Source organism: Cavia porcellus, unplaced genomic scaffold, assembly GCF_034190915.1.
Source record: "Cavia porcellus strain 051 isolate PalLab524CR breed Dunkin Hartley unplaced genomic scaffold, mCavPor4.1 scaffold_33, whole genome shotgun sequence".
Taxonomy (NCBI): Eukaryota; Metazoa; Chordata; class Mammalia; order Rodentia; family Caviidae; genus Cavia; species Cavia porcellus.
The window spans coordinates 362,098-388,177 of record NW_026947516.1 but is presented as its reverse complement, the minus strand read 5'-3'; the positions used below and the strand labels follow the sequence as shown (position 1 = coordinate 388,177).

At 38.8% G+C, this 26,080-nt stretch overlaps 2 protein-coding genes across 6 annotated transcripts in view; both read right to left on the bottom strand.

Moving 5' to 3' along the window:
• LOC101787477 (oocyte zinc finger protein XlCOF6-like) overlaps positions 1–26,080 on the bottom strand; it is a 502,509-nt gene that overhangs the window by 452,791 nt on the left and 23,638 nt on the right. The gene's annotated exons all lie outside the window — the stretch shown is intronic.
• Positions 1,614–26,080, bottom strand: part of LOC100723486 (zinc finger protein 709-like) — a 95,442-nt gene continuing 70,975 nt past the window's right edge. For 4 of the 5 annotated variants that reach the window (XM_063243062.1, XM_013146405.3, XM_003460942.5 and 1 more), the window contains 3 exons: positions 7,977–8,103; positions 7,729–7,789; positions 1,614–5,639 (listed from right to left, as the gene is read on the bottom strand). In XM_063243062.1, the coding sequence (XP_063099132.1) occupies positions 3,404–5,639; positions 7,729–7,789; positions 7,977–8,103 (2,424 nt within the window). In that variant the 3' untranslated portion in view covers positions 1,614–3,403. The other variant, XM_063243064.1, reaches the window with a different exon arrangement.

Sequence of the window (26,080 nt, the reverse complement as noted above, 5' to 3'; positions counted from 1 at the left end):
GGGCAGAACTCTAATCCTCCAGGACCCATGCTGCTAGCAGGAACACACCCCCAGAGCATGGCATCAAGGACTTGTGCCCGACTTGGCAGACTTCAGAACCTCTGGGACTCATGCAGCTACTCAGGCACATCCACTGAGGCACCAGGGCCTTGTTCCTGACTGGGTGAGTTCAAAACCTTTAGGATCTATGTGGCTAGCTGAGGTGCATTCCTCAAACTATGGCATGACGGCTTTGTTCCTGGCTGGGCAGAGTTCAGAATCTCCAGCACCCATGCAGCTAGCTTGGTCATACTGTTGGAGTCTGTGTTTTGATTTTGTATCATCCTCTAGTAGTAAGTCTTGTTATTAATTTTAGGAGTCTTTGATTTTTTTTTAGATCTCTCATGCACAGAAACATGTAATATTCAAATAGTGATAGTTTGATTCATTCCTTTTTTATCTGTATCCCTCTTATTTGTCTCTTCTATAATTGCTCCGGCTAAAATCTTAAGGAATATATTACAGAGGACACACCTATAATCCCAGCACTTGGGAGGTTGAACCAGCCTCACAGTTCCCAGAGATACAAAGCCCTACCCAGCCAAAAGTCTCAGAACCATCCATCAGGAGACTTCTGTGTCTCCTCAATTGGTGAGAAAATGCTTTCAATTTTTTCCATGTAATGTAATATTACCAGCAAATTTTTTATAAATTACTTTTACCAGATAAAGGTAATTCTATACCTGTTTTCTTTAGAGATTTTTTTCATGTCTCAATAATGGATTTTGTCAAAGTCTTGTTTACAGATATGAACATGAGATGTTTTCTATTTTTTTTTAATCAGTACTGGGGATCGAACTCATGACTGCGTGCTTGCAAGGCAGGCACTTATGCCACTAAGCTAAATCCCCAGCCCTTGTATTGTTTAGTCATGACTTTTTAAAACCTATTTTGACCCTAATACTTTTCTTTCTTGTGCTGATTTTGGACATGGATTATTTTTCTTTGTATAGAACTCTGAGCTGCATCACAATGTTATTTATATGGACTCAGTCTTTTTCTGATGTGGTCACTTACAGTTATGGACTACACATGCTCCCAAGTGGATTAACAGATTCATTGTGATTTTGTATTTTTCAATTTAAATTGCATAGATTTGAATCTTGTCTTTCCTTTTTTGTGTAAAATTAGTTATGATATTGTCTATTTTATTTTTTCAAACAAATAGCTCTTTGCTATCTTGCATTTTTGTCTCTTTATTCATTTCGGCATTTGCCTTTATACTACCTTTTCTCATGAGGGCTTCAGATTTGGATTTGTCTTGTTTTTCCAGAAACATGAGCTGCACTATTAGGTTAATTATGTGTGCTCACTCGGTTTTTGTGATGTGGACATATAGTATTTATGTTTTTCCTCTTAGCACTGCTTTCATTGTGGCATGGATTTTTTTTTTTGTCTTACAGACAAATCATATCAACATTTATAGCTACTAGAGAGGTGAATTTTTACAATGCATTGAATCTTTGAGAAAATACATGATTCTGCCTGTCCCTGGCAGTGGGTACTCACAAAAACACACATTTTATTTTGAATGGCCGATTGAATAATTACCTTCCAAATAAAGCATGGCAATATGAGTATGAAAAGTAAAATTTAATGATAAAAACAACTGATCTGTACACACATGATATTAATGGCTCTGATGAAAAGAAAAAACAGGAAATATTAATCACTGAATATAAACTGTAATTATGTTGGGATATGGATAGATATCTTCTTACAATACTAAAAACATGTTTAAAAATATGAAAACTCAGGTACATACACAGAAATTACTAGAAATAAAATTGTAAAAAGTGACATTGAATTAAAAAATTCTTGCTAGAATAGTGGACTGTGTGCAGCAGAGCTTCGAATACAAGCTAGTAGAAAAAAATGACAACAGTTAATGAAAAATCCAGGTTTGGATTCATGTTACCACACAATTACTAAATGCAAAAAAATAAAACCCACCAAAAATAACCTACAAAATATGAACCTACTATCATGTAAGAAACATAATTCACTTCATCTTTGGCTCAAACAAAGTGCAAAACACAGACAATTATTATGTACTTTAAGAGACAACATTAAACTCCTGTGAGGCTGCTTACAAGAATCTCCAGAATGATGTCATCACAATATTTCTTCACCGTTGTTTCATTTTATTTGAGATTGGGCCTTGCTATTTAGTCGAGACTGGCCTGGAACTCATAATAATAACAACCCTAGTTCAACCTCCCAAGTGCTGGGATTATAGGTGTGCACAACTACTCCTCACTACAACACTTTCTCATCAGAGAATTTAAAATTATTTCATCCAAAGATCTACTGTAAGACTCAGCTTACAATATTTACATTTTAGCATATCTCCATAAAAGTGTATATTTTATAAACACTTAATCTCTCATTTTAATATACTCTTAAAATATAACATGTATGAGAAATGATCAGAGGATTTCAAGAATGAGATACTTGAGCTTTGTATATTCACAGGGTTTTGGTACAACATGCATTCTTGCATGGAGAACTGACAACTTGTACACAACACTTACATTAGTGGGCTCTTGCAATACTATTTGCCATGTGAATTAAACCAAAATGAATACAGGTGGTCCCACATAATTAACATTGATATGAATTTCTTCACTGGACAATGCCATATTTTATCCAAAGTAATGTGAAAATGAAGATTTCTCATGTTCTGTATTTATAACTATACTCGTGAATTTAGTTTTCTGATGTTATGGACATCACACAATGCTTTCTTACATTATTTAACAGGATTTCTCTTTAGTGGTATTCTTTCATGCATTTCATAGTGAAGTGGAAGAATTGAAGGGTTCCATATTTATAATGTTCCTTATCATGAATTCTTTTATGTATTAGAGTGAATTTAAAAAAAACCCCACATTGTTCACATATGTTGTCTCATTATGAATTCTTTCATGTATATAATGATACTTGTGTGGACTGAGAGGTTTCACTGTTTAGAAAAGCTTCTCCTCAGCCTGATTCATGTCTAAGTCAGCTCATGTATTATTGTTTTCCTTTATTAGTGCGTATGATGCTCACTGCACAAAGAGGTTTTTCCTGTTTCTATAGACATTCAAGTATTATTTCATGTATGTCACATCTGTGTACTGAATGTATTCACATATTATACGCTATATACATAGCATTTCAATAGTGTGTGCTGCTACATATTTTTCACAATGACCATTGATTCTGTAAGCTTTCCCACACTGGTTACATATATAGGCTTACTCACAAGTGTCATTTCTTTGACAATTACATTGACTGGTAAAAGCTTTCCCACATTGGTTACATGCATAGGTTTACAGTGTGAGTTTATACATGTGTTTTACAACTTCTGTATGTAAACTTAGTCTTTCATACACTGCTTACATACACAGGGTTTCTCCCCAGTGTGAGGCCATTCATGCATATGCCAATTATCTTTTCTGCTAAAACCTTTCCCACATTGCTTACATACACAAGCTTTCTCCACAGTGTGAGTCCGTTCATGCATTCTCCAATTATCTTTTCTGCTGAAAGCTTTCCCACATTGCCTACATATGTAGGCTTTCTCCCCAGTGTGAATCCGTTCATGCATTTGCCAATTATCTTTTCTGCTGAAAGCTTTACCACATTGCTTACATATATAGGGTTTCTCACCACTGTGAGCCCTTTCATGTGCTTGATGATTCCTTTTAGTGCTAAAAGCTTTCCCACATTGGTTACATACATAAGGTTTCTCCCCAGTATGAGTCCTTTCATGTACTTGACAATTACTTTTTATGCTAAAAGTTTTCCCACATTGCTTACACACATAGGGTTTCTCCCCAGTGTGAGTCCTTTCATGTATTTGCCAACCAGCTTTACTGCTGAAAGCTTTCCCACACTGCATACACACATAGGGTTTTTTCCCAGTGTGAATCCTTTCATGTATTTGCCAACCAGCTTTACTGCTGAAAGCTTTCCCACACTGCGAACACATATAGGGTTTCTTCCCAGTGTGAGTCTGTTCATGTAAATGCCAGCCTGCTTTGCTGCTGAAAGCTTTCCCACATTGTGAGCATACATAAGGTTTCTTCCCAGCATGTGTTCTTTCATGACTTTGGCAACTTCTCTGTAATCTGAAAGCTTTCCCACATTGCTGACACACATAGGGTTTCTCTCCACTATGGGTTCTTTCATGTTCTTGACAACTATATTGTCTGCTGAAAGCTTTTCCACATTGGCTACATACATAGGGTTTCTCCCCAGTGTGAGTCCGTTCATGATTTTGACAAATATCACTTGTTCTGAAAGCTTTGCCACATTGCTTACATGCATAGGGTTTCTCTCCAGTGTGAATTCTTTCATGTATTCGACACTTACGATGTGTGCTGAAAGCTTTCCCACATTGTTTACATACATAGGGTTTCTCACCAGTGTGAATCCGTTCATGTATTCGCCGATGATGTTTTCTGCTGAAAGCTTTCCCACACTGCTTACATACAAAGGGTTTCTCTCCAGTGTGAATTCGTTCATGCATTTGCCAATGATCTTTTCTGATGAAAGATTTTCCACAGTGCTTACATACATATGGTTTCTCACCAGTGTGAGACCTTTCATGTGCTTGATGATTCCTTTTTGTGCTAAAAGCTTTTCCACACTGCTTACACACATAGGATTTCTCCCTTGTGTGATTCTGTTCATGATTTTGAGAAACATCACTTTTCCTGCAAGCTTTGCCATCTTGCTTACATGAATAAAGTTTCTCTTTATTGTTAATTTTTTCATGTGTTTGACACTTACAATGTTTGTTCAATGCTTTCCCACATTGCTTACATGCATATGGTTTCTCCCCAGTGTGAATCTTTTCATGATTTTTGCAAACACCACTTGTTCTGTAAACTTTGGCACACTGTATACATGCATAGAATTTCTCTCCAGTGTGAGTCCATTCATGCATTTGCAAATTTCCTTTTCGGCTGAAAGCTTTCCCACAGTGCTTACATACATAGAGTTTCTCACCAATGTGAACTCTTTGATGACTACCCATTGAATTTTTAGTGAAGCATTTTCCATATTTACCTACATGAGATTTTCCTCCAGAGTGAGATTTTTTGTATGTCTGAATAACAGAGTGAGAATTAACATCTTTTTCCCATGGTACACATGTATACATGCTCACTTCATTGTGACATTTTCCCCCAATTTGAACATTATTGAGTATAATAAATGATTTGACATTTAGCTTCTCTTCCATGGTACTTTCTTCAGTATAATTAGAATAAAATTTTGCACATTGCGAGTATTCGTGGGGTTTCTCTTTAAGAGCTGTCTTCGCATATTTCTCAAAGGTCTGGATTTCCGCAGAGGTTTTCACTTGTTCGTTATGGGTAGACAGCTTCTCTTGAAATTCCTCATGCTCATGCGGTTTCAATGCAGTGTTAGCCATGATGGGTCCACCTGCTGATGGATGACCAACTAGAAGCTTGCTAGAACAGACGCTTTCTCCTGGTTTTATACCAGCAACTGTCATGTGCACATTTGTATCTGGAGTCTGAGAAGCCATTTCACCAAGTTGATGCTGTAGTTTATATTCACAGGATTGCTTTTCCTCTTCACTTCTATAAAAAGGCAGAATCAAAAAACAACCAATCAGGGCTGGGTATTCAACTCAGTGGCCTAACTGCCTACCTTGCAAGTTCAAGGTTGTGAGTTCAATCCCTAATACAAAAAAAAAGAAAAAAAAAAAGAAAGAAAAGAAAAGAAAAGAAAAATAAAAGAAAACAACCAATCACATTTCATAGTGGTTTTCAGTAATGATTTTCTTGAGGAGATCTGCTTTGAGGCCCCCCTAAGATTATTTAATCATTCACTTACTATACAGTGTACATGATAGCTTAGACACAGATTTTACCCAAACAGTAGGATTCATTTAGCAGTTTGCAATCGACCATTTGCAATGCACCATACTTACTCTAATTTTGAGCAATTGGAACATCTTGATGAGACTTGTTCCATGTATTGACGATCTTTGATGCCTCTTCCTCCATGACTCCATCCCCTCCCCTTCCACTGAGCCTCTTCACCCGCTTCACAGTGGCTGTCTCTCCTTTGCCACCACCTCTCCTCTATTTACTCCTAAATTCATGTTGTAGGATTCTAATGAAAAATGTAACTTGCAATGTTGAAATGTCTGTTTGACTGACTTAATCTAACATTATGGTCTCTAGGTACATTCATATTTTGGCAAATGCCATCACTTTATCCTTCTATGGATGAATACTATCCCATTATGTGTACATATAACATGTTTTCAGCGCTGGAATTTGAACTGAGGGGATTAGCAGTGAGATACATCCATGCATTTTATTATTTTTATTTTGAAACACTCTCATCAATCATTAAGATGCTCAGGATGAGCATAAATGCATGATCTCCCCACTTCTGTTTTGTAGAATTCTAAGATTGCCAGCATGCCTTTGTATGCCTGTGCTATATTTTCTTAACCTGGTCATCTGTTTATGGGGATTTAAGAGTTTTCCAAATGTTAGAATTTTTAGGTTTGCTGCTACAAATGGTTTTTGATTACATAACACTTTAAGAATTTATGCAGTAAAATTATAGTTGGATCCTGTTGAGTGTAGTGGCACAGAGCTGTAATTCAGCACTTGGGATGTTGCAGCAAGAGGACCACTGTGAGTGACCAGCCTGGGCTACACAGTGAGACCTTGTCTCAAAAAAGAAGTATAGTTAGTTAAAAAGAATTTCTTTTTTTTCCATTTTAGTGGAATCTCTATACTCATTTCCATAGATGTTATAACACACTGAGAGTCCCAACAATAACATGGGGATGTGCGTTCCAATACTTTGGGATATGATCAGACTGTGTGTATGGAGTGTTGCTTGATATAAATCAGATCAAAACAGTGATATCCATTTGGAGTCTGAATACATTCACAATACAGCCAATTTTTCCACACTGAATGTGCACTTCAAATTTAACTACATATAATGTCATACATAATTTGATGATTTAAAAATGTATATAAAATTAAAGATAACTCTCATTGTATACACAATTTTTTATATCCTCTTATCATCAATACATGAATGCAATTTCATTTGGAATGTCTATAAATCTGAGCATAGATCAAAATTTGTGCCTTTTTATTTTTTTAATTCTTGACAGGCCTCACTCTGTAGTTAAGTTTGGCTTTGAATTTAGTGTGTGGCCCCATCTGGCCTAGAACTTCTGACAATTTTCCTGTCTCAGCCTCTAGAGTGCTGGGATTACAGGTGGGCATCAACTCATCAGCTATTTATTTTTTACATTACCTCAAGGATATTAGTTTTGGCACAATATGAGTACTACCTACATTTCAAATCTTGGAATATTTCAAATACTCAATTGGGAGATTAGAAATATATGTCAATTGAGAAATTTTGTAAGATTAAAGAAGTTTTAACTTCTTTTTTTTTTTTTTTTTTTTTTTTGAGACAGAGTCTCGCTATGCAGTTCAGGCTGGCCTTAAACTCATTTTGTAGCCCAGGCTGGTCTCAAACTCGCAACGATCCTCCTGCCTCAGCCTCCCGGGTGCTGGGATTACAGGTATGCACCACCATGCCTGGCCAACATGGTTTTTTTTGTGTAGTTTCCTTGAGTTTAATATTCTGATACTAGAGGAAATTTCTTCTCTGAGTACAAATTACCGTAGATGTTTCCTGCAATTTCTGCACTCATCTTCAATTTGCTGGTCATCTGTCATCCCTCCTAAAGTTAGAAACAGAAAAATAATGACTTACTGCATACAGATCAGTAGATTCTAGTCAGATTCATGCTGTGACCATACATGGCAGATACCTTAGAATGTCTCCATCTTTCCATTAAGGAAACTGCACTGGTGAGCACCAAGCAATGCTCTCCCGTGGCATGAATGACAAAATGATATGTTTCTTACCTATGGCAGCCAGGTTCCTAAAGGTTTCCAGCATCACAGCTCTGTAGAGCTTCTTTTGGGAAAGATCCAGCAAAGCCCACTCCTCCCTGGTGAAGTTCACAGCCACGTCCTTGAAGGTCACCGCCTCCTGCATCAGACATGGATTTCCAGGAAGAAGAGTGACATACAACTATGAACCTTCTCAACTCTACTTATAAAAATATGTATAAGGCTTAGTTTTCCAAACGTTTATTTCATGTCTTGGTTATCAAACTCTTATTCTTCATCCATTTGCACTTGTCACACAGGAAGTTTGGTGCTATCTTGGAATTCAGTACTGAGCCAACAGTGGAATGAGAACACTGCTTCTCTTACTGTTTAAACTCAGATTTACTTGTACAACTAAAGTCACTAACTAAACCCACTAACTATAACCCACAACTAACGCATGGGTTATAAGAATATCATACAAATCAGAATCTATGTGAAAAAAGTAAGTAGATAACTAACTGATCAATTACTATGAGGGATGAAAGAAAATAACTTTTTTTCTCAACTTGTTATTTAGGGAATTGATTCTTTCCTTCTCTGATTCTATTTAGATAATATTTTGAAACTTCATCTTGCTTTAGTAGCCAAAGGCTTTTTTGACCATCAAGTGATAATTTGTAAGGCTAATGAAAACAATTATACTTCCTATTGGAGAATTTTAAGAACTATTAATTTATGTTAAGGAAACTATATTATCACGTAGCTCAATGAGTTAAAAGGTGGCATAGGGGAGAGAAACTGATGGGTGGATATAATGAAAATATATATGAGATATACTGACCACAAATACTTTGCAAACTTAACAGGCACTAAAAATGAAAGAAAAAAATCTTCTCAGTACCAAATATATATGCAAATGTGTTTCTTTAAGCTTAAGATACAGTTTCAAAATCCACTCTGAAAGGCAGTGATCTCTTAGTTGAACGAATGACAAACTAAAGAAAAGTAAGACAGTCTTTTAATATGTTCACATGTAAATAGAATATACCTTAGTTACTTTTTCCTCACTGCTGAGACAAAATACCCAGCACCTAAAGTTAAGGGAGGTAAGGGTTATTTTGGCTCATATTTATAGAAATTTCAGTGCACGATGGGATTAGGGTAGGGTGGCCTGGCACAGGTGCATCATAGAGGAAAAATAGCCCAAGACAGACAGAAGCTAGCAGAACAGTATGAAGTAAAAAAACAAAACAAAACAAAAACCCTGTTCTGTCCCTTATATTTTATTCACGGTAGTAGCATTTACAACTTTAATCTTAGCTTTGCACCCTGAATCAAATTCCAGCATCACATTTTAGATCCTGTCTTGTCTGAAAATCCTCAGTTTAGAGTGCATAAGGGTTTGGAGAGACACGTAGACACATGCCATAAAAGAATACTGATTCATTATAGAGCTCTAATGTCACAAAATGACACAAGTCATAATGTATTTAATATAGCAGCCAGGGAGAAACAGATATTTTATGCCTTGTATTGTGTTTAAGTTAGCTCTTAAAAAGGGAAGGACAAACTTGAACACTGAGAATTTACAGTCAAATATCTTTTGAAATAAAAAAAGGTGATTTCCCTGAAGAAAATCATGAAGCTATAAGAACTAGAGGGAGAAATAGAAATCTATGTAAAGCCTAGGAGGTAGTAGGGTCAAGAAATGAATATATACATGTAGTGTATGCAAAAAGAATTTATATACCAAGTAAAGAACATGTAAGAAATTAGAGGAAAACATGAATAAGAGAAAGTATCAAATAGAAGACAAGATCCATGACCTAGTCTGAGCTATCAGGCAAAGGCAGTGGGGTTGTGAGACACAACTGAAAACGTGAAGGACCACATGGCGCACTCCACAGCCACATCCTCTACTCTGGACACTCCACATTTTACACACCACCAACTTTATTCCAATTCCAGAAAACACGTGTGTTGTTTCTGGAGAAAAATGTGACTCCTTTCATATCTATGAAAAAGTAAACCTGCAAAATCTTCAACTATTTGGCCATTAGAATTGAGAAGAAACCACTTTGCCCTGACAGGCTTATCAGTCTGTACAAAACATAGTAAGACAATGAAAACCCACGGGCAACAGCAAAGCAGAACACCAAAAAACACCAGGATCGGAGGCAGATTCACTTATGTTGACAGGCACTGATCCTCCCAAAACATCAGGCCCTGATCTCTGGTGGTCAATGACTTACATGAAATAAGCAGAGACAACAGGCAGAATAGCTTGTCAATTGGGGATTGGTTTATACAAGGTGAATCATAGTGACTGCCTAGGTATCAGAGTTAGCAGCTGTTTTCTAAGAGGCAGGAGTAATCAAATCTGGATCAGGAACTATTACCCAGGCAATAAACAAACTGAAGTATACTGGGGGGGGGGGGGACACTCTGCTGTATTCTCCCTCCTCTTGTAATCCCCCTGACAAATCTTTGCTGGTAATATTACATGTGATCTTCTGAGACAGGCCCCAATTAGAATTAGAATTTAGGTCTGTCCTGTAAGGTAGTGAGGGAGTTAATCTGATAGAGGAGAGTGTTCAGTGTTTTGCACGCTTATTACATCTTGATGAAGGGTTTGATTGATCTATTCTCTTGGGGCAACCTTTCCAGGAGTTTAAGAAAAAGAAAAACAGCAAGCCGCTGATGGGAAAGCAAGGACTAGGATAAGCAGAATACATGTGAGTAACAAAACCCACAGCCAGCAGGAAAGCAAGGACTGGGGCGTGCTTCCTGAAAAACACAAAATTCAGTGGGATGGGTATGAAGCAAACTCTGTTCTCAGGCTTTAGTAGTGTATGAACAGATCAGTATGAGTACTGTGGTAGGGCTTTTGTGTCTTTTCAGCAGGCAGCTTGAGTATCATTAAATAGAAGTGCTTTTTCAAAGAAGAAACCAGTTTTGGAGCTTCTGGGAGGGTGAGTCCATGTTAGCTGGCTTTTGAGTCTAGAACTTGGGTCTTTCCATTTAAAAGTGAATAGAGAGGGCCAGGAATTTAGCTCAGTGCCAAAGCACCTGACTGGCAAGTGCGGGGTCATGAGTTCAATCCTTGGTACCAAAAAAAAGGGAAGAGGGGCTGACTGACAGGAGCCAAGGCGATGTCACTATTTGATTTTTTAGCAGGCTGTGAGTGGCAGAAGAGTAAGGCACCATATACAGAGGGTGACTGCTGTGGCACTGGCAACTTAATCTTGAACTAGTCTTACAAGCTGGAGAAGTCTAATATTATGCATATGACATTTGCCCTGGGATAGAGCTTGATCATCAAAGAGCCATGATTAATGGCACATGTCAAGGGTGTGTCCTTGTCCACACTTCTGGAAATGAGTCTCAGTATCTCAGGGTTATGACTATAGGCAGTTAAAGCTGATGCAGGTGCCATTCATCTTCCCTGGATACAGTCAGGGTCAATATCAAGTGTAGGACAGTGGAGCCAAGTCTGAGGGAGGCTTGTCACATCCCAAGAGATGTCCAGGGCACTCAAACATGTCCAGGAATTCATGTTTGATAATGTCCATCAATCTCACAGGATCTGCTTCGGTAGAATTTCTTTCCAGTGGGGGCTCTAGTGGGTGACTTCAGTAAATTTAGACATATTTATTGGCTTTCTGCCTCCCTCTTTGAGGTCTGACAGGAGAGAAGAGTGGTACTGATCTAAGACTGCATAGCCCTCTGTCTCATTACAGTCCTAGTTTGGACACACTGCGGGAGGACTGTTTTCACCCAAGCATCAGGACAACCATCGTGGCAGGGACTTCTGACTTTAACTGGGCTTCAGCCTCATCTAAAACACTGCAGCGTTCTTCAGCATTGAATAGTCAGGAGACACTGACGGTAGAGCAGAAGGTTGTGTGCAGGAGAAAGAACTGATAGTGTCGACGTTGCTGGCAGCTGAGCAGTTCGGGGTTAATGAATATAAGGAGGAGAGAGGTCGGAATTGGAGTCTTTTGGCAAAACAGGACAAAGCTTTTTCCTTTGCAAGGGCTGAATCTGAGATCTTTTCAGACAAACTTGTGGTTTGTGTCAATGTCTAAAATGGCTTTATTGTTGTGAAGGACACATGTGTGGAGCTATGGTGGGAGAGTTTTAACCTCTTAATAATTTAGGCCAAACTGGCTGCCTTTTTTCTCAGGATTTTCGCAGGTGAAAGGGTTTTATGGGAGCAACTCACAAGCAGAAGGCGGCATCTTTTAAATTTGAAACAGTCCAAAAATTGTGTATAGGTCATAAACTACAGCGTGCACCATGATGGCTGCATTGTTCATGGAACGAATGTCTTGCACCTGTTTATCAGGGTAATGCATGGGTGGATGGCCAGGTGCAGAGGCAAGTCTTTAGTTCACAGCACTGAGAGTTTTTAGAACTTCAGGACTGCAGTTATCTTGGGCTGATGCAGGCTTCATCTTTTTCTTGAGGAAATCAAAGCTGAAAGTGTGGGACTAAATGAAGGGGAGGCTATCTGGCCTGGTGCACAGGAGATTTCCTCCCAGGCTGCAAGTTTGTACCTGGCAGAAGGAGCAGGAGGTAAGTTCCAGTTGCCCCAATGACGGTATCTTTTTGACAGACTTTTAATTTTTAAGTCAGGGTTCTTTTCCATTGTCTACCAAGAAAGGCACAGGTTTCCCCCATGTTTTACAATGACTATGGCCTCTTGGGGGTCCAATTTGATAAAGCTCAGTCTCTGCTGTCTGTATACGTCTGACAGGGAACAACTCATTTGTCAGGGTTGACAGTCCAATTTTCCTCAGTTGAAAGGTGGAACTCATAAGGAACTGCTGACGGTTATCACTGGAGGGCATTCGATGATGCCATCTGACTAGGGTAGGCATGTCTCTAGTGGAGTGTTTGTGGTTCAACTGGTAGACAAGCTGTGAGCAAGTTATCCAATGCAGCAGCTTAGGAAGGCGTCAAGGTGGAATTCTCAGGAAGAATGGGCCTTTTTCATTTGTTCTTCCTTTTGGATTCAGGGAGCACATTGGTTTCATTTTTAACTCCATAAAATCCCTTGGCTTTACAATGAGAAACTGTGAGTTTAACTAATAAGTTCGCATTCTATCTCCCTATGGTGTACACTGCGTACTCTTGAATGATACTGCAACAAAGGGTGTCCCTCAGAGAGAGGTCACTGGGATGCCTGCTGGGCCATGTCCTTCACGGAGACTTAGGCACAACTTAGCTAAGGGTGGTGAGAGCCCACTGCTATGCCGTGTGTTGGTCACCATGGAACCACAGGTGAGGGCCCAATCAACAGTGCAGTCAGTGTTTCCCAGTCTTGGTGCACAGAGCAGCCTATTGCTTGCTCTGTCCTTTCCACTCACACAGTCATTCCCCAGGCACTCAGAGGTTAAACATTCCTATCCACCTTCCCTTGAGGGTGGCCTTAACTAACAAGAGTTTATCAAGCTCTTCTGCTCAAACTCAGCAGGAGTGGCAGACTGCTAATTGGGGGTCTTACCAGAATCAGACAGGCAGGCAGGCAGACAGACATATAGACAGACAGATTGGATCCTCCTCCCTTTGGAGCCCAATATTGAGCAGAGGGAGCCAGGAATCACCCTCCATATCTCTTACGAGACTCCACAAATCTTGAGGGTGCACCTCCCATCAGGATCTGGAGACATCCTTGCTCAATCCACAAAGAGGTCAGCGTGGTCTGTTTTCCCAGATAATGCACCAAATGCAATGATAAGCAGAAACACCAAAACAATACCCAGGATTTGCAGGCAGATTTATTTATGTTGATCAGGATCACTCCCAAAATATCAGGCCCTGATCTCTGGTGGTTTATGGATTACATGAGATAAGCAAGCAGAAAGTTACAGGCAGAATAGCTTGTCAAATGGGGATTGGTTTACACAATGTGTATCACAGTGACAAGCCATTTCTAAGAGAAGGAGCAACAGGATCTGGGACAAGAACTACTAACTTGGCAATCGGAGGGGTGCATTTTCTGCTGAAATAGAATGATTTTTCTATGCAGTTTCTATAAAACTCATTGATTATCTCAAAGTGGTAAAAACAGAATTATACTGAAAGTGCCACTACAAGTGACAACTTTACATGTAGTAAATTCATCAGCAACAGCACAATAAATATGACAGTGTTATCCATGGGGAAGACAAAGATGAGTCTAACAGGATTTACACTGAATGTTCTTAACCTTGCCCAAAACTCACTTGCAAAACTTTCTGAGGGTTCCCATATTTATATTATTATGATTGTTAACTCTCACCATAGCTTTTTTGAGAATAAATTTCATTGCAAAATGTATAAACACTAAATTGCTATGTGGAAAGAAATATAATTTATCCTTGCTTTCCCACTTTCTGGCATGAGAAAAAGAGAGGTAATTTGCAGTGTGTGCACAACTAACAAAGTAATACATTTGCAAATATAAGCTCTAGACACCCAGAAGGCAGTGCACAGTCTGCATGATGGACTCCAGAAGGAGGTTAGGATAGAACATCAGAGAAGGACAGGACAAACACCAAAACTAATGAATGAATGAACTTCCTAATTGTGCTGCAATATTCTGTGCATCCCTCAGAGAAGTGGCTTTCACGGTCACACATGTAAAACTGGGTATAGAAAACCATGCGAATATTACTCACATATCTGAGGACTCCGGGAGTTTAGAGCAGGACTCTCAATCATGTGCCAAGTGTGCTGACAGTGTGAGGAAAGGCGCTATAGAGAGCAATTTCTGGACCTCACTATAGTTTGTGAAGTTCATATTTGTAGTCCCATGGAAGTCATTGGAATTCCAATAAATGAATTCCAATCTCCAACCTCCACTGTCAATGTAACTCGTAGTGAGAATAAGGGCAGTGATGTGTACTTTTAGTTGTGGGAAGTCCAAGAGTCCAAATTCCAGCTTGTAGGATGGTTAACCACAACGAAGCCTCAAACCAGTGCCCAAACCAGGTGCTATCAATTCCTGAAGAGAGGGGTCCCTCGGGGATGAGTGACTGTGAGAGTGGCCGCAAGTATGAGAGCTCCAGCGATGGGTTGGTGAAAGGACTGAGGCCACCTCTGCAGTAAGCAGAGAGAAGGCTATGCAGACAGAGTCTTGTACATAACACAATTCAAAGCAGTATCTAATGTTGTGAGGTCAGATCTTCAGCTCTGATATGTAATTGTTTATGCCCTGGGAAATTATAGCCTCTTAGCTCAAGCTCAATTCTAGTCAAACACGTGGAACGCAGCTCTGCTTCCTCCCTGGCTCACACATGCTTTTTGTGAGCCACAAGTTAGGGCAACACCGACCTGTTGTTTTGGTTGCTTCACTGTGTCAACTTGAGAAGTCTAGAAGCTTAACTAAGGAACTCAGCAGCTCTGTACAACCCCAAGGGCTGTACAGGACTCACCATTACTGCTCTAGGGTGCTGTTCACCCTATCAACTTGAGAAAGTGAAAAGTTTAACTAGTGATTCAAGATAAAGCCAGGGTCCTTACTTTGTAAACATCCTCAGCCTGTGCAAGAGGACAGGTACAGTCTGCTTATAACATAGAGGAGGAAAAAGAGACTTGCTCTTCTCTTATTTTGTTCTTGCGGATTTGCTGCACTGAGCTGCAATGAACACTTGCCCCTGTGTCATGCAACCCTGCTTTGGAGCCAGCTGATTATGGACTGAAACCTCCACAAACTGTGAGCTAAATAAACCTTTCCTTCCTTAATTTAAGGTGTTGGGTATTTTATCCCAGCAATGACAGAAAAGTAATCAACACATCTGCCAATTTGCTTCAAAGACTACACATCAACACATCAGCACTTGGCTACACTGATTTGTATTGCAGCCAATTGAGGGGATAAGGAAAACTCCTAGCCAGCTCTTCACCTACCAATATATGTATACAGGGTCAGATTTAGCCAAAATGGAAACAAATATTCTTCTTTTAAAAGAGTCACCTAGGTGGTCCTTCATAGGACCTTGGCCTGAGAGGTTTTTGAGAACAGCAGGGAACAGAGAGTGAAAACTTACTCTACAGGCAGAGTTTTGGATAGTCAAAGTAATTGTCAGGTCAAAGCTGTGAACACTTAGGCTTTTGACTGTTTCATAATTCAGATTCAAAAAGAATGAGTGTGAAGGTTAAATGTCACCAAAAATCAAAAAGTGAATTTATACACTTCCACTCTCCTGCTCACTTGGAAAGACAGAAGGAATGCTTCACTCTCAAGAGCAAAACTCAAGTTGACTTAAAAACCACATCCCCTACAGAACAAAACTGCAGTGCAAAGAGTTACACCTACAGCAGTGTAAATTGCTCTGAAGAAATTCAGGGAGAAAATAAGGATAGAAATATGTTACATGTTCTAATGTAATAGGATGAGTTTAAGAGGTAAAAATTCCCTGTCCTAAAATTTGATGAGTTTTCCTCCATCAGCTCTGTCAGGTTTTCTGATAATCAGAGAAAATTGTTTCATACTTCTGTGAAGGGGTGGGCAGAATAAAGGCATTTTGAAAATCCTCATGCTTATAAAGCATGAACCAGCCAGGCATGGTGGTGCACACCTGTCATCCCAGCACTTGGGAGGCTGAGGCAGCAGAATCGTAGCAAGTTTGAGACCAGCCTGGGCTACAAAGTGAGCACAAGGCCAGGCTGAACTGCAGAGCTAGACCCTGCCTCAAACAAACAAACAAACAAAGAAAATTGAGAAAGAAAAAGAAAAAGATGATGTTTTTCACCCTTTCCTTGAGCACTGGTCCTCTTATCATCCCAGTTAACAGAGTCTTGGCCTCCTGTGCCTCATGACTGATGGGAGAAATGCCTCTTTCAACAGCTATACTGGCCACATGTTTGAATGTTGTTGAGACTGAAATGCTCTGCTTCCTTTAAATTACCAATGTGAAGCAGATCGTTTACCATGATAAACGATTCCTCTGATAGTGTACGCTGGAGACATACTTCTTGTGCCTGTTCTCAGTGGCCTGTAACAGCACAGGAACAGTGAAAACACTTTGAATAAATATACTGAACATAGTCTACAGATTATGCCCCATGAGCTTCTAAGTCGCTTTAAATCTCCAAAAGACAGAATGACAGGCAGCTCCCTGCTGCACTGGACCAGCTCGGCAGGCTTGAACCAGGCTGCACAGGTCTTGACACTCCCTGCTGGGCATGGTGGACTCTAGAGCTCTGGGCCTGCCAGCATCAGTGGTTCCAGAGGCTGGGTGGCCTGGCGTGAGTGTCCCTACACCATCCCCCGAGCCCAGCTAGTTTGGGATCCTCGCTCGGCCCAGACAGGGAACTTTGTGGATTCCTGTTGCACTGGGCCAGCTCAGGGGGCCTTGAGCCTGCCTGTCTGACCCTCAGTGACCCTCTCTCAATCCGGGGAACTGGGTGGCCAGAGTCCCAGGAACTGAGGGCATAGAACAGGATTTCCAACAGGTCCTGGGGAAGCCTTGGAATAACACTTGAAACACAGAAATATAGGAAAATGAAAAAATGAAAGACCAAATTACAATCTCAAACCTCCAGCCCATCCCAAGAAACTTTAGGAACTATGTACATAGAAGAAAATATATGCCATACACCCGAAATATCAGACATAATAGCAACTGAAATAAAGAAGCAACTCCGGGAAGCTTTAAAGGAATTCAAACTAGAAATAATCTCCCAGGTAAAAGAAGAAATGATAAACAGAAATGAAAGAGATGCTGAATATATCTAAAGAAGACACAGTTAGAAAATTGGAGGAACTAAACAAAAAGGGAGAATCCCTGGACGTACAATATAAGAAACAAACAGAATACATAAAGCAGATGCAAAGAGATATACAAGAAATCAAAAATTCCATTGAAAGTTGTAAAAACCACCTCAGTGAAAGTGAAGATAGAATTTCAGACCTTGAAGACAAGATTGCAGCTAGTAAACAGGAAAGGAAAGATATTTTAAAACTAAGAAGAAATCTGCAAATAACAATTCAACAGCTGTAAGATGATGCAAAGAAAAACAACATAAGGTTGATAGGGATAAATGAAAAAGAAGGGGACAACATAAAGGATGTAAAGAGGATATTTAGAGAAGTAACAGCTGAAAATTTCCCAAACATGAGATTGGAAAATGATACCAGGATCAGTGAAGCATATAGAACTCCAAATAGCCATAACCAAAATAAAACCACACCCAGACATATAACAATCACCATCCCAGAAATTCAACAGAAGAATATAATATTAAAAGCTGTCAGACAGAAAAGACAGATCACCTATAAAGGAAAACCTATCAGAATCACAGCAGACTTCTCAGCACAAACAATAAAGTCAAGAAGAGCATGGAGTGAAGTATTTCAGATCCTAAAGGAAAATGATTTCCAACCTAGACTGATGTACCCTGCAAAACTGTCCTTCAAAATCAATGGAGAAATAAAATACTTCCATGACAAAGAACAGCTGAAGAACTTCATAATCACAAAGATAACCCTGCAAAGAATACTGAAAGACAGTTTAGCTACACTTAGGAAAAAATCACTAAGCAAAGCAGACAATGAAATAGAACAGAAAGATAAAGATGGAACAGCAGAAAGATAACATGTCAACAATAAACCAATATATAATAGTTATAACCATTCATGTAAATGGTCTCAATGCACCAATTACAGGAAACACACTGGCAGAATGGATCAAGAAACAAAATTGAACCATATGCTGTCTACAAGAAACCCATCTAAACCAAAAGGATACTTACAGACTGAAAGTCAAAGAATGGAAAACAATATTTCATAGAACAGGAACCCCCCAAAAAGCAGGGGTAGCTATTCTGTTTGCAGACAATGTGAACTTCAAACTAAGAGTGATCAGAAGAGATAAAGAAGGTCATTACATACTAGTTGGGGAAAGCTTCAAGAGGAACAGATGAACCAAATTCCAGAGCACTCAGTTATATAAAACAAGTATTAACAGAAATAAAAAACCAAATTAGCAGGAACACAATTATAACAGGAGACCTTAACACACCATTGACATCAAGGCATAGATCAACCAAACAGAAAATCAGGAAAGAAATAACAGAACTTAATCACACCAGTGGAAAAAATGGACTTGATAGACATATACATAGTGTTCCATCCAACAACATCAGAATACACATTCTTCTCAACAGCACATGGGTAATTCTCTAAAACAGACCATATCTTAGCTCACAGAACATATTTTAAAAAATGCAAAAGAATTGAAATTATCCCTTGCATGTAATCAGATCATAGCGCTATGAAATTAAAAATTAATAATAAAAGATACTGCAAAAATCCCACAAACACATGGAAATTGAATAACACACTCTTGAGTAATCAGTGGGTAACAGGGGAAATTAAAGAAGAAATTAAACAATACCTACAAACAAAAAGAAAATACAAATACAACTTACCGGAATCTGTGGGACAAAATGAAACTGTCCTCAGAGGAAAATTTATTGCACTGAGTTCCCATATCAGGAAAACAGAACGAATACAAATAAATAACCTGATGTTACACCTCAAGCATCTAGAAAAAGAAGAGCAAGTCAAGCCCAAAGCCAAAAGAAGAGAAGAAATTATAAAAATCAGAGCAGAAATTAATGCAATAGAGACTAAGAAAACAATCCAAAGAATCAATGAATCAAAGAGTTGGTTCTTTGAAAGAATAAATAAAATCAATAAGCCCCTAGCCAACCTTATTTAAAAAGGGGAAGAAAAAGCTCAAAGTCATGCATAAAGAATGAAAAAGGTGAAGTCTCTACAGACTCTGTAGAAATACAGAAGATCATCAACACCTATTTCAAAAACCTTTACTCTCATAGATTTGATAACAGAGAAGAAATAGACAGATTGTTAAAAACATATGAAGTACCAAAGCTAGGTCAAGAAGATGTAAAACTGCTGAAGAACCCAATTTCAATTAATGAAATTGAAAATGTAATGAAGTCTTTACCTACAGTGAAGCGCTTAGGCCCAGACGAATTCACTGCAGAATTCTACAAGAAGTACAAAGAAAGACTTAATGCTGACACTCCTCAGGCTCTTCAATGAAATTGAAAGGGAAGCAATCCTTCCTAAGTCATTCTTGGAAGCAAATATAACTCTAGTACCAAAACCTGAGAAAGACCCAGCTGAAAAAAAGAACTACAGATCAATCTCCCTAATGAACACAGATGCAAAGATCCTCAATAAAATATTGGCAAATAGGATGCAGCAAGTCATCAAGAAGATTATATACCATGACCAAGTGGGACTCATCCATGCACGGATGGTTCAACATACGTAAATCAATAAATGTAATCCACCATACCAATAAAGCCAAAAGTAAGAATCACATGATCATTTCTATAGATGCAGAAAGAGCTTTTGATAAGGTCCAACATTCATTCATGATAAGAACCTTACAGAAAATTGGAATAGATGGCCTTTACCTCAATATAATAAAGGCCATCTATGACAAACCAACGGCCAGTATCATACTAAATTAAAAGCCTTTACTTTCAATTTCAATACTTACAAAAATTGAAGGCCTTTACTTTAAAATCAGGCACAAGAAAAGGATGTCCCTTACCATTGCTCCTATTTAATACAGTACTGGAAATACTAGCCAAAGCAATTAGACAAGAGAGAGAAATAAAAGGGGTAAAGATAGGAAAAGAAGAAGTTAAATTATCATTATTTGCGGATGATATGATACTCTATATGGAAGACCCCCAAAACTCCATTGAAAGACTCCTAGATATAATAAATAAATTCAGCAATGTAGCTGGATACAAAATCAATACTCAAAAATCAATAGCATTTCTATACACGAACAACAAAATCCCTAACAGAGAAATAAGAGAAATCACACCCTTCACATTAGCAACCAAAAAAACGAAACATTTAGGAATTACTCTCACAAAAGTGAAAGACCTATATAGGGAAAATTATAATACACTGAAAAAAGAAATTGAAGAGGATCTCAGAAAATGGAAAGACATATCTTGCTCATGGATAAGAAGAATAAATATTGTAAAAATGGCCATTCTCCCAAAACTCTTATACAGATTCAATGCAATCCCAATAAAAATACCATCAACATATCTCATAAATCTCAAGAAATCACTCCTAAAATTCATTTTGGAGTGAGAAGAGACCTAGAACAGCAAAGACAGTTCTAAGCAGCAAAGGCAAGGCAGGAGGCATCACAATCCCTGACTTGAAGTTATACTACAAAAAACTGTAGTAAAATCAACATGGTACTGGAATCAAAACAGAGCTGATGACCAATGGAATAGATTAGAAGATACAACCACAACTACAAACATACTTAACCACCTTATCTTTTATAAAGGGGCCAAACGTTCACTGGCAGAATGACAGTCTTTTTAATAAATGGTGTTAGAAAAGCTGGCTCTCCGCATGCCGAAAACTAAAACTAGACCCATTACTATCACCATGTACGAAATTAAAATCTAAATGGATCAAAGATCTGAATATTAAAACAGAAACACTAAATCTATTGAAAGATAAATTGGGTAAAAACCTTGAAGACATAGGGGTAGGTAGACAATTCATGAATAGGACTCAAACCGCATGGGAAATACTTCAATAACTGGGATCACCTCTTATTAAAAAGTTTCTGCATGTCAAAAGAAATCTCCAGCATAGTGAAAATAAAACTCACAAATTGGGAAAAAAAATCTTAGTGAACTGTCCCTCAGACAAAAGACTTCTGTCTAAAACATATAAAGAATTAAAAAAATCAGATCTCCAAAAATCAAAGATCCAATATAAAAATGGGCATCTGAGATGTATATGCATTTCTGAGATGAAGAAATACAAATACATGAAAAAATGTTCATCATCATTACTCATCAGAGAAATGTAAATTAAAACCACACTGAGATTCCATCTCACTCTTGAAAGAATGGCCAGGATCAAGAAAACCACCAGCAAAAAAATGCTGGAGAGGCTGTGGGGAAAAAGGAACTCTCCTGCACTGTTAGTGGGAGGGTAGACCGGTGCAACCATTGTGGAGGTCAGTCTGGAGATTTCTCAAAAAGCTGGGATTGAAAGTCCCATTTTTTCTAGCTATTCCACTTCTAGGCATATTCCCAGAAGAACATGAAAGCATCATACCACAGTGATATATGTACACCCATGTTTATAACGGCACATTTGTAATAGCCAGATCTTGGAAACAACCTAAGTGTCCATCAACTGAGGAATGGATAAAGAAAGTGCTCTAAAGGATATAACTGCATGTATGTTTACATGTATAAGATAGATGACCATATTACTAAGTTTTTGTTGGATCACTGCACAGAACTGTTTGCAGTCTCACTGTTTGGATGTCCACTTTGTATGCTTTAATTTTGTAACTTGAACAACTATTTCTAAGATGTCAATATGTAATCTATTAACTAGTGATTTCTTACCGTTTATTTTTTTTGAAATTCTGTATTTCTTGTACCCTTTTTGTGTTTTGCTTTTTTTTTTCTCTTTAAATAAAATTTAAAAAAATATGACAGCATTAAAGAACATGAACATAGTGGCATGGGCCGGTATTCCCAGCACTTGGGAGGCTGAGATAGGAGGACTATCATGATTTCAAGATCAGCCCAAGTTATACAATGAGTACAAGGCCAGTATGGACTATGGAGAAACCCTGTGTGTCAAAAATTTTTAAAATTAAAGGAGATGGAGGAATCCAAAGAGTAAGATGAGGATCAGGGTCTGAAGGACAAAAGACAGACGGATGGAAAAGGAAGAACTATAGAAGCCACACCATCACTATCAATGACACTTACAGACAAAAGTCCTCTGGAGAAAGAGTTTTGTGGGCTAGGCTGCTACCATGCTACCCCGATGCTTGTTCATGAGCCTAAATATGAAGTTATTCATATTATAGCACACAGGACTGGTTTTTTTTTTTTTTTTTTTTTTTTTTTTGAGATAGGGTTTTACTATGTAGTTCAGGCTGGGCTTGAGCTCACAGCAGTCTTCCTGTCTCAGCATCCCCAATACTGATTTTACAGACATACATCACCATGCCCTTACTATGTTTTCCAAGGAACCTTTGTTATTTCCTAATTTGGGAGAGAAATAAATGACAGATGAAGATCCAGTGATTTTACAACCACAGTAAGGTAAACAGCATTTGAGACCAAAGATATCTGCAGTCTCCCAGAGCAGTGGCTCCTTCACACGGCAGCCACAAAAGACCCAGGAGAACTCAATGCACACAAATAGTCAATGAGACCTGACATACAGTGAGTACAATTTCTTTTCACTAAAATTTAACTTTACCATGAAATGCGGCAGAGATAACTTGGAGTTTCGTTTAGACTCACACAAAATAAGGTGTGAAAGAACTATCATCACTAAAATGCTATAACTAAACAAATCTGTGTGGATTTTTGGCACTGAGACACACACAGTACCCAACATCCACAATTTAAAGGGAGGAATGGTGGATTTGGGCTCACAGTTTGGAGGTTTCACCCACAGTTTGCTGGCAGAGCAGCTTGGCAGAGGGGCACAGCACACAGAAAGCTTGCTAATGGCATGGCATTGGGAAGATGTGAGCCATCAATGCAGGAGGAGTGAATATATACAAACTCTCGGAAGCCACCTCTGCTGTCACTGAACCCTTCCCGCAGGCTTTACCCCAAACATCAACCAGCTGCAAACCCATGGAAGGACTAATTCAGAACCACACCCATGATCCTGTCCCCTCCAAAAGGCCAACCAATACGTACATGATGCTTAGAGAATATCTAGATTTAAACCATAGCAATATTCTGGGACAAAGCCACAAGACAGTCACGGTCACAAGGGCTACAGCACATAATATACAGCACAGGGCATGGAAAGGCACACACAGTGAGCTGACCCCACAACCATGAAGAAGGGCCGAGTGCAGGAACAACCGGAGAACATGTGATCGGCTTGTGTCACACATGTGACACAGCAGTGGAGGCACAGCAGGGAAGTAAGTTTTAGTTACCACACTGAGCATAATTTGAGAGCTGGAGAAAGCAGACCATAGGTGCAGGGCTGTGTGTGGTGGGTGCTGACTGCAGGCAGCACCCGCACTAGCAAATTCCCCAACACCGTGAGCAGGTGCAGCAAAAGGCGCCCGGCAGGAGCTGCCACACGAGGGTTAAGAAGCCACAGAGGATGCACTGAGGTCAGGTGCCACTGTCCTGAACAAGTGTGGCTCTTGTGCCCGCTGGGATCCAAACCAGAAGGAGACCCAAAGGTGAAACTTCAGGCTGTAGCACAGCTCAAAGAGCAACTTAGCTGTGTGCTACTGAAGGACGTGCTAGATGTCACCCTCTGTAATATGTTCCGAGACATATAAATGTAACAAATTAGTATTTACTGAATTTTACCCTGAAAATAAATAAAAGCTTAGAAATATAGAAACTTTCCAATCAGGAACAAGAAAGAAGGAGACCCTGGACACTCAAAGACACTATCAACAATTGCGGTGCCAATCCAAACTTCTTTCCCACATTCGTCTCACAGGGGGTTTCCAAGTGGTTCTTGGGAACCAGGAATATGTTGCTCAAAATGCAATTTTGCTCATTTTGCAACATATATCAGCAATTCTGCATGGTGACTGTATTTACTATATATTATAACCATATGCTAATAAGATTATAATAAAAGATATTCAGGAATAGTCTGAGAAACGTGTAATTGAAGGAAAATCTAGAAAATGCTATAGTACATTTGGCCAGATTTACACAATATTTAACTCAAACATGCAAATTGTACAAATGGAAAGGGAATTTTTTTTTTTAATTTTTAAAAATTTTTTTGTCTTTTTCCTCTTTATCGGTACCGGGGATCGAACTCACGACCGCCTGCTTGCAAGGCAGGTGCTTATGCCGCTGAGCTAAATCCCCAGCCCCTGGAAAGGGAATTTTAGACACATTTCACATATTCAGGCAGACTCGCAATGCAAGACTTGCAATGCAAGTCCCTATTCAAAGAGAACTTGGCCATACAGAATGGTTTCTCTTCTTGGAAGGTAACCAGTTTGTGACATGGTGCCTAAATTGTGTCAGGTACCAGGTATGATACAACCCCACACACGCACACACACAACTGCATCACAGGAAGATGTTTATCTGAGTAAAGGGTGAGAAACCTATCATAAAATTCATCATGAAAACCAACAAAGAAAAACTTTATCTGATTATTTAAATCTTGCCATATTTTCTAAAACTCAATTTATAATGTTTCTTAAAGCACTCCACAGAAGAAAAATTATGAGTGAAACTTCATACCTAGATAACATACATGGAGTACAGAACGACCCACGTGTCCCTGAATGAAGGCATTTTTAGGTTTATATTAAAATCAGAAATAGGAATGTTCACTACCTCCACTACTAAGTCATGTGAGACCAAATATATATGTGGTGTTCTAAGGCAATAAACAGAAATTAATGACATGAACATTGAGGTGAAAGAGAAAATCACTTTCCATAAAGAATTTAAGAATCTAGGTGTCTTATTTTAGGAAAATAACAGGAGAATCATGCTGCCAAACACAAGGTCAACTGGAAAAAAAAAATCAATGTTTCTCATGATCTCATCATTCACTAAAACTCTGTCTATTCAATAAGCTAAGTTACTCTCATCAAAAATACATTTTGATAGAATTGCTCTAAATCATTTAGATCTTAACTTCAAAGCACAATAAATGCAAAGAACCTTGCTGCTCTTTCTGAATCAGGCTGGACATTTTAACAGTCATTGAAATACCAAAACACTTCTCTTTTGTTGAGGAGTACTGGCAAGAACAGACGTGACGCTGCATAGTTCACTGACACAGCAAGAGACTCGTCATACGGCCAAATGCCCCCTAGGCACTGCACAGTTTCGGTCCTTGCAGCTGCGGATCTGTGGCCCTGTATGTTAGTAACACTGACTGTGGTGTGGGGACATTTTGTTTGCAGTTGTTTGTCCTCCAATTTTTTTTTTTTATTTAAAGAAAGATAAAACAAAATAGAAAACGGGCAGAAATAGTACATACTTTCAAAGCAAAGAAATAGTAATAAATCACTAGCTGATGTATACATATTGTCCTCCTATAAATAGTTGTTCAAGGTACACAGTGGAAC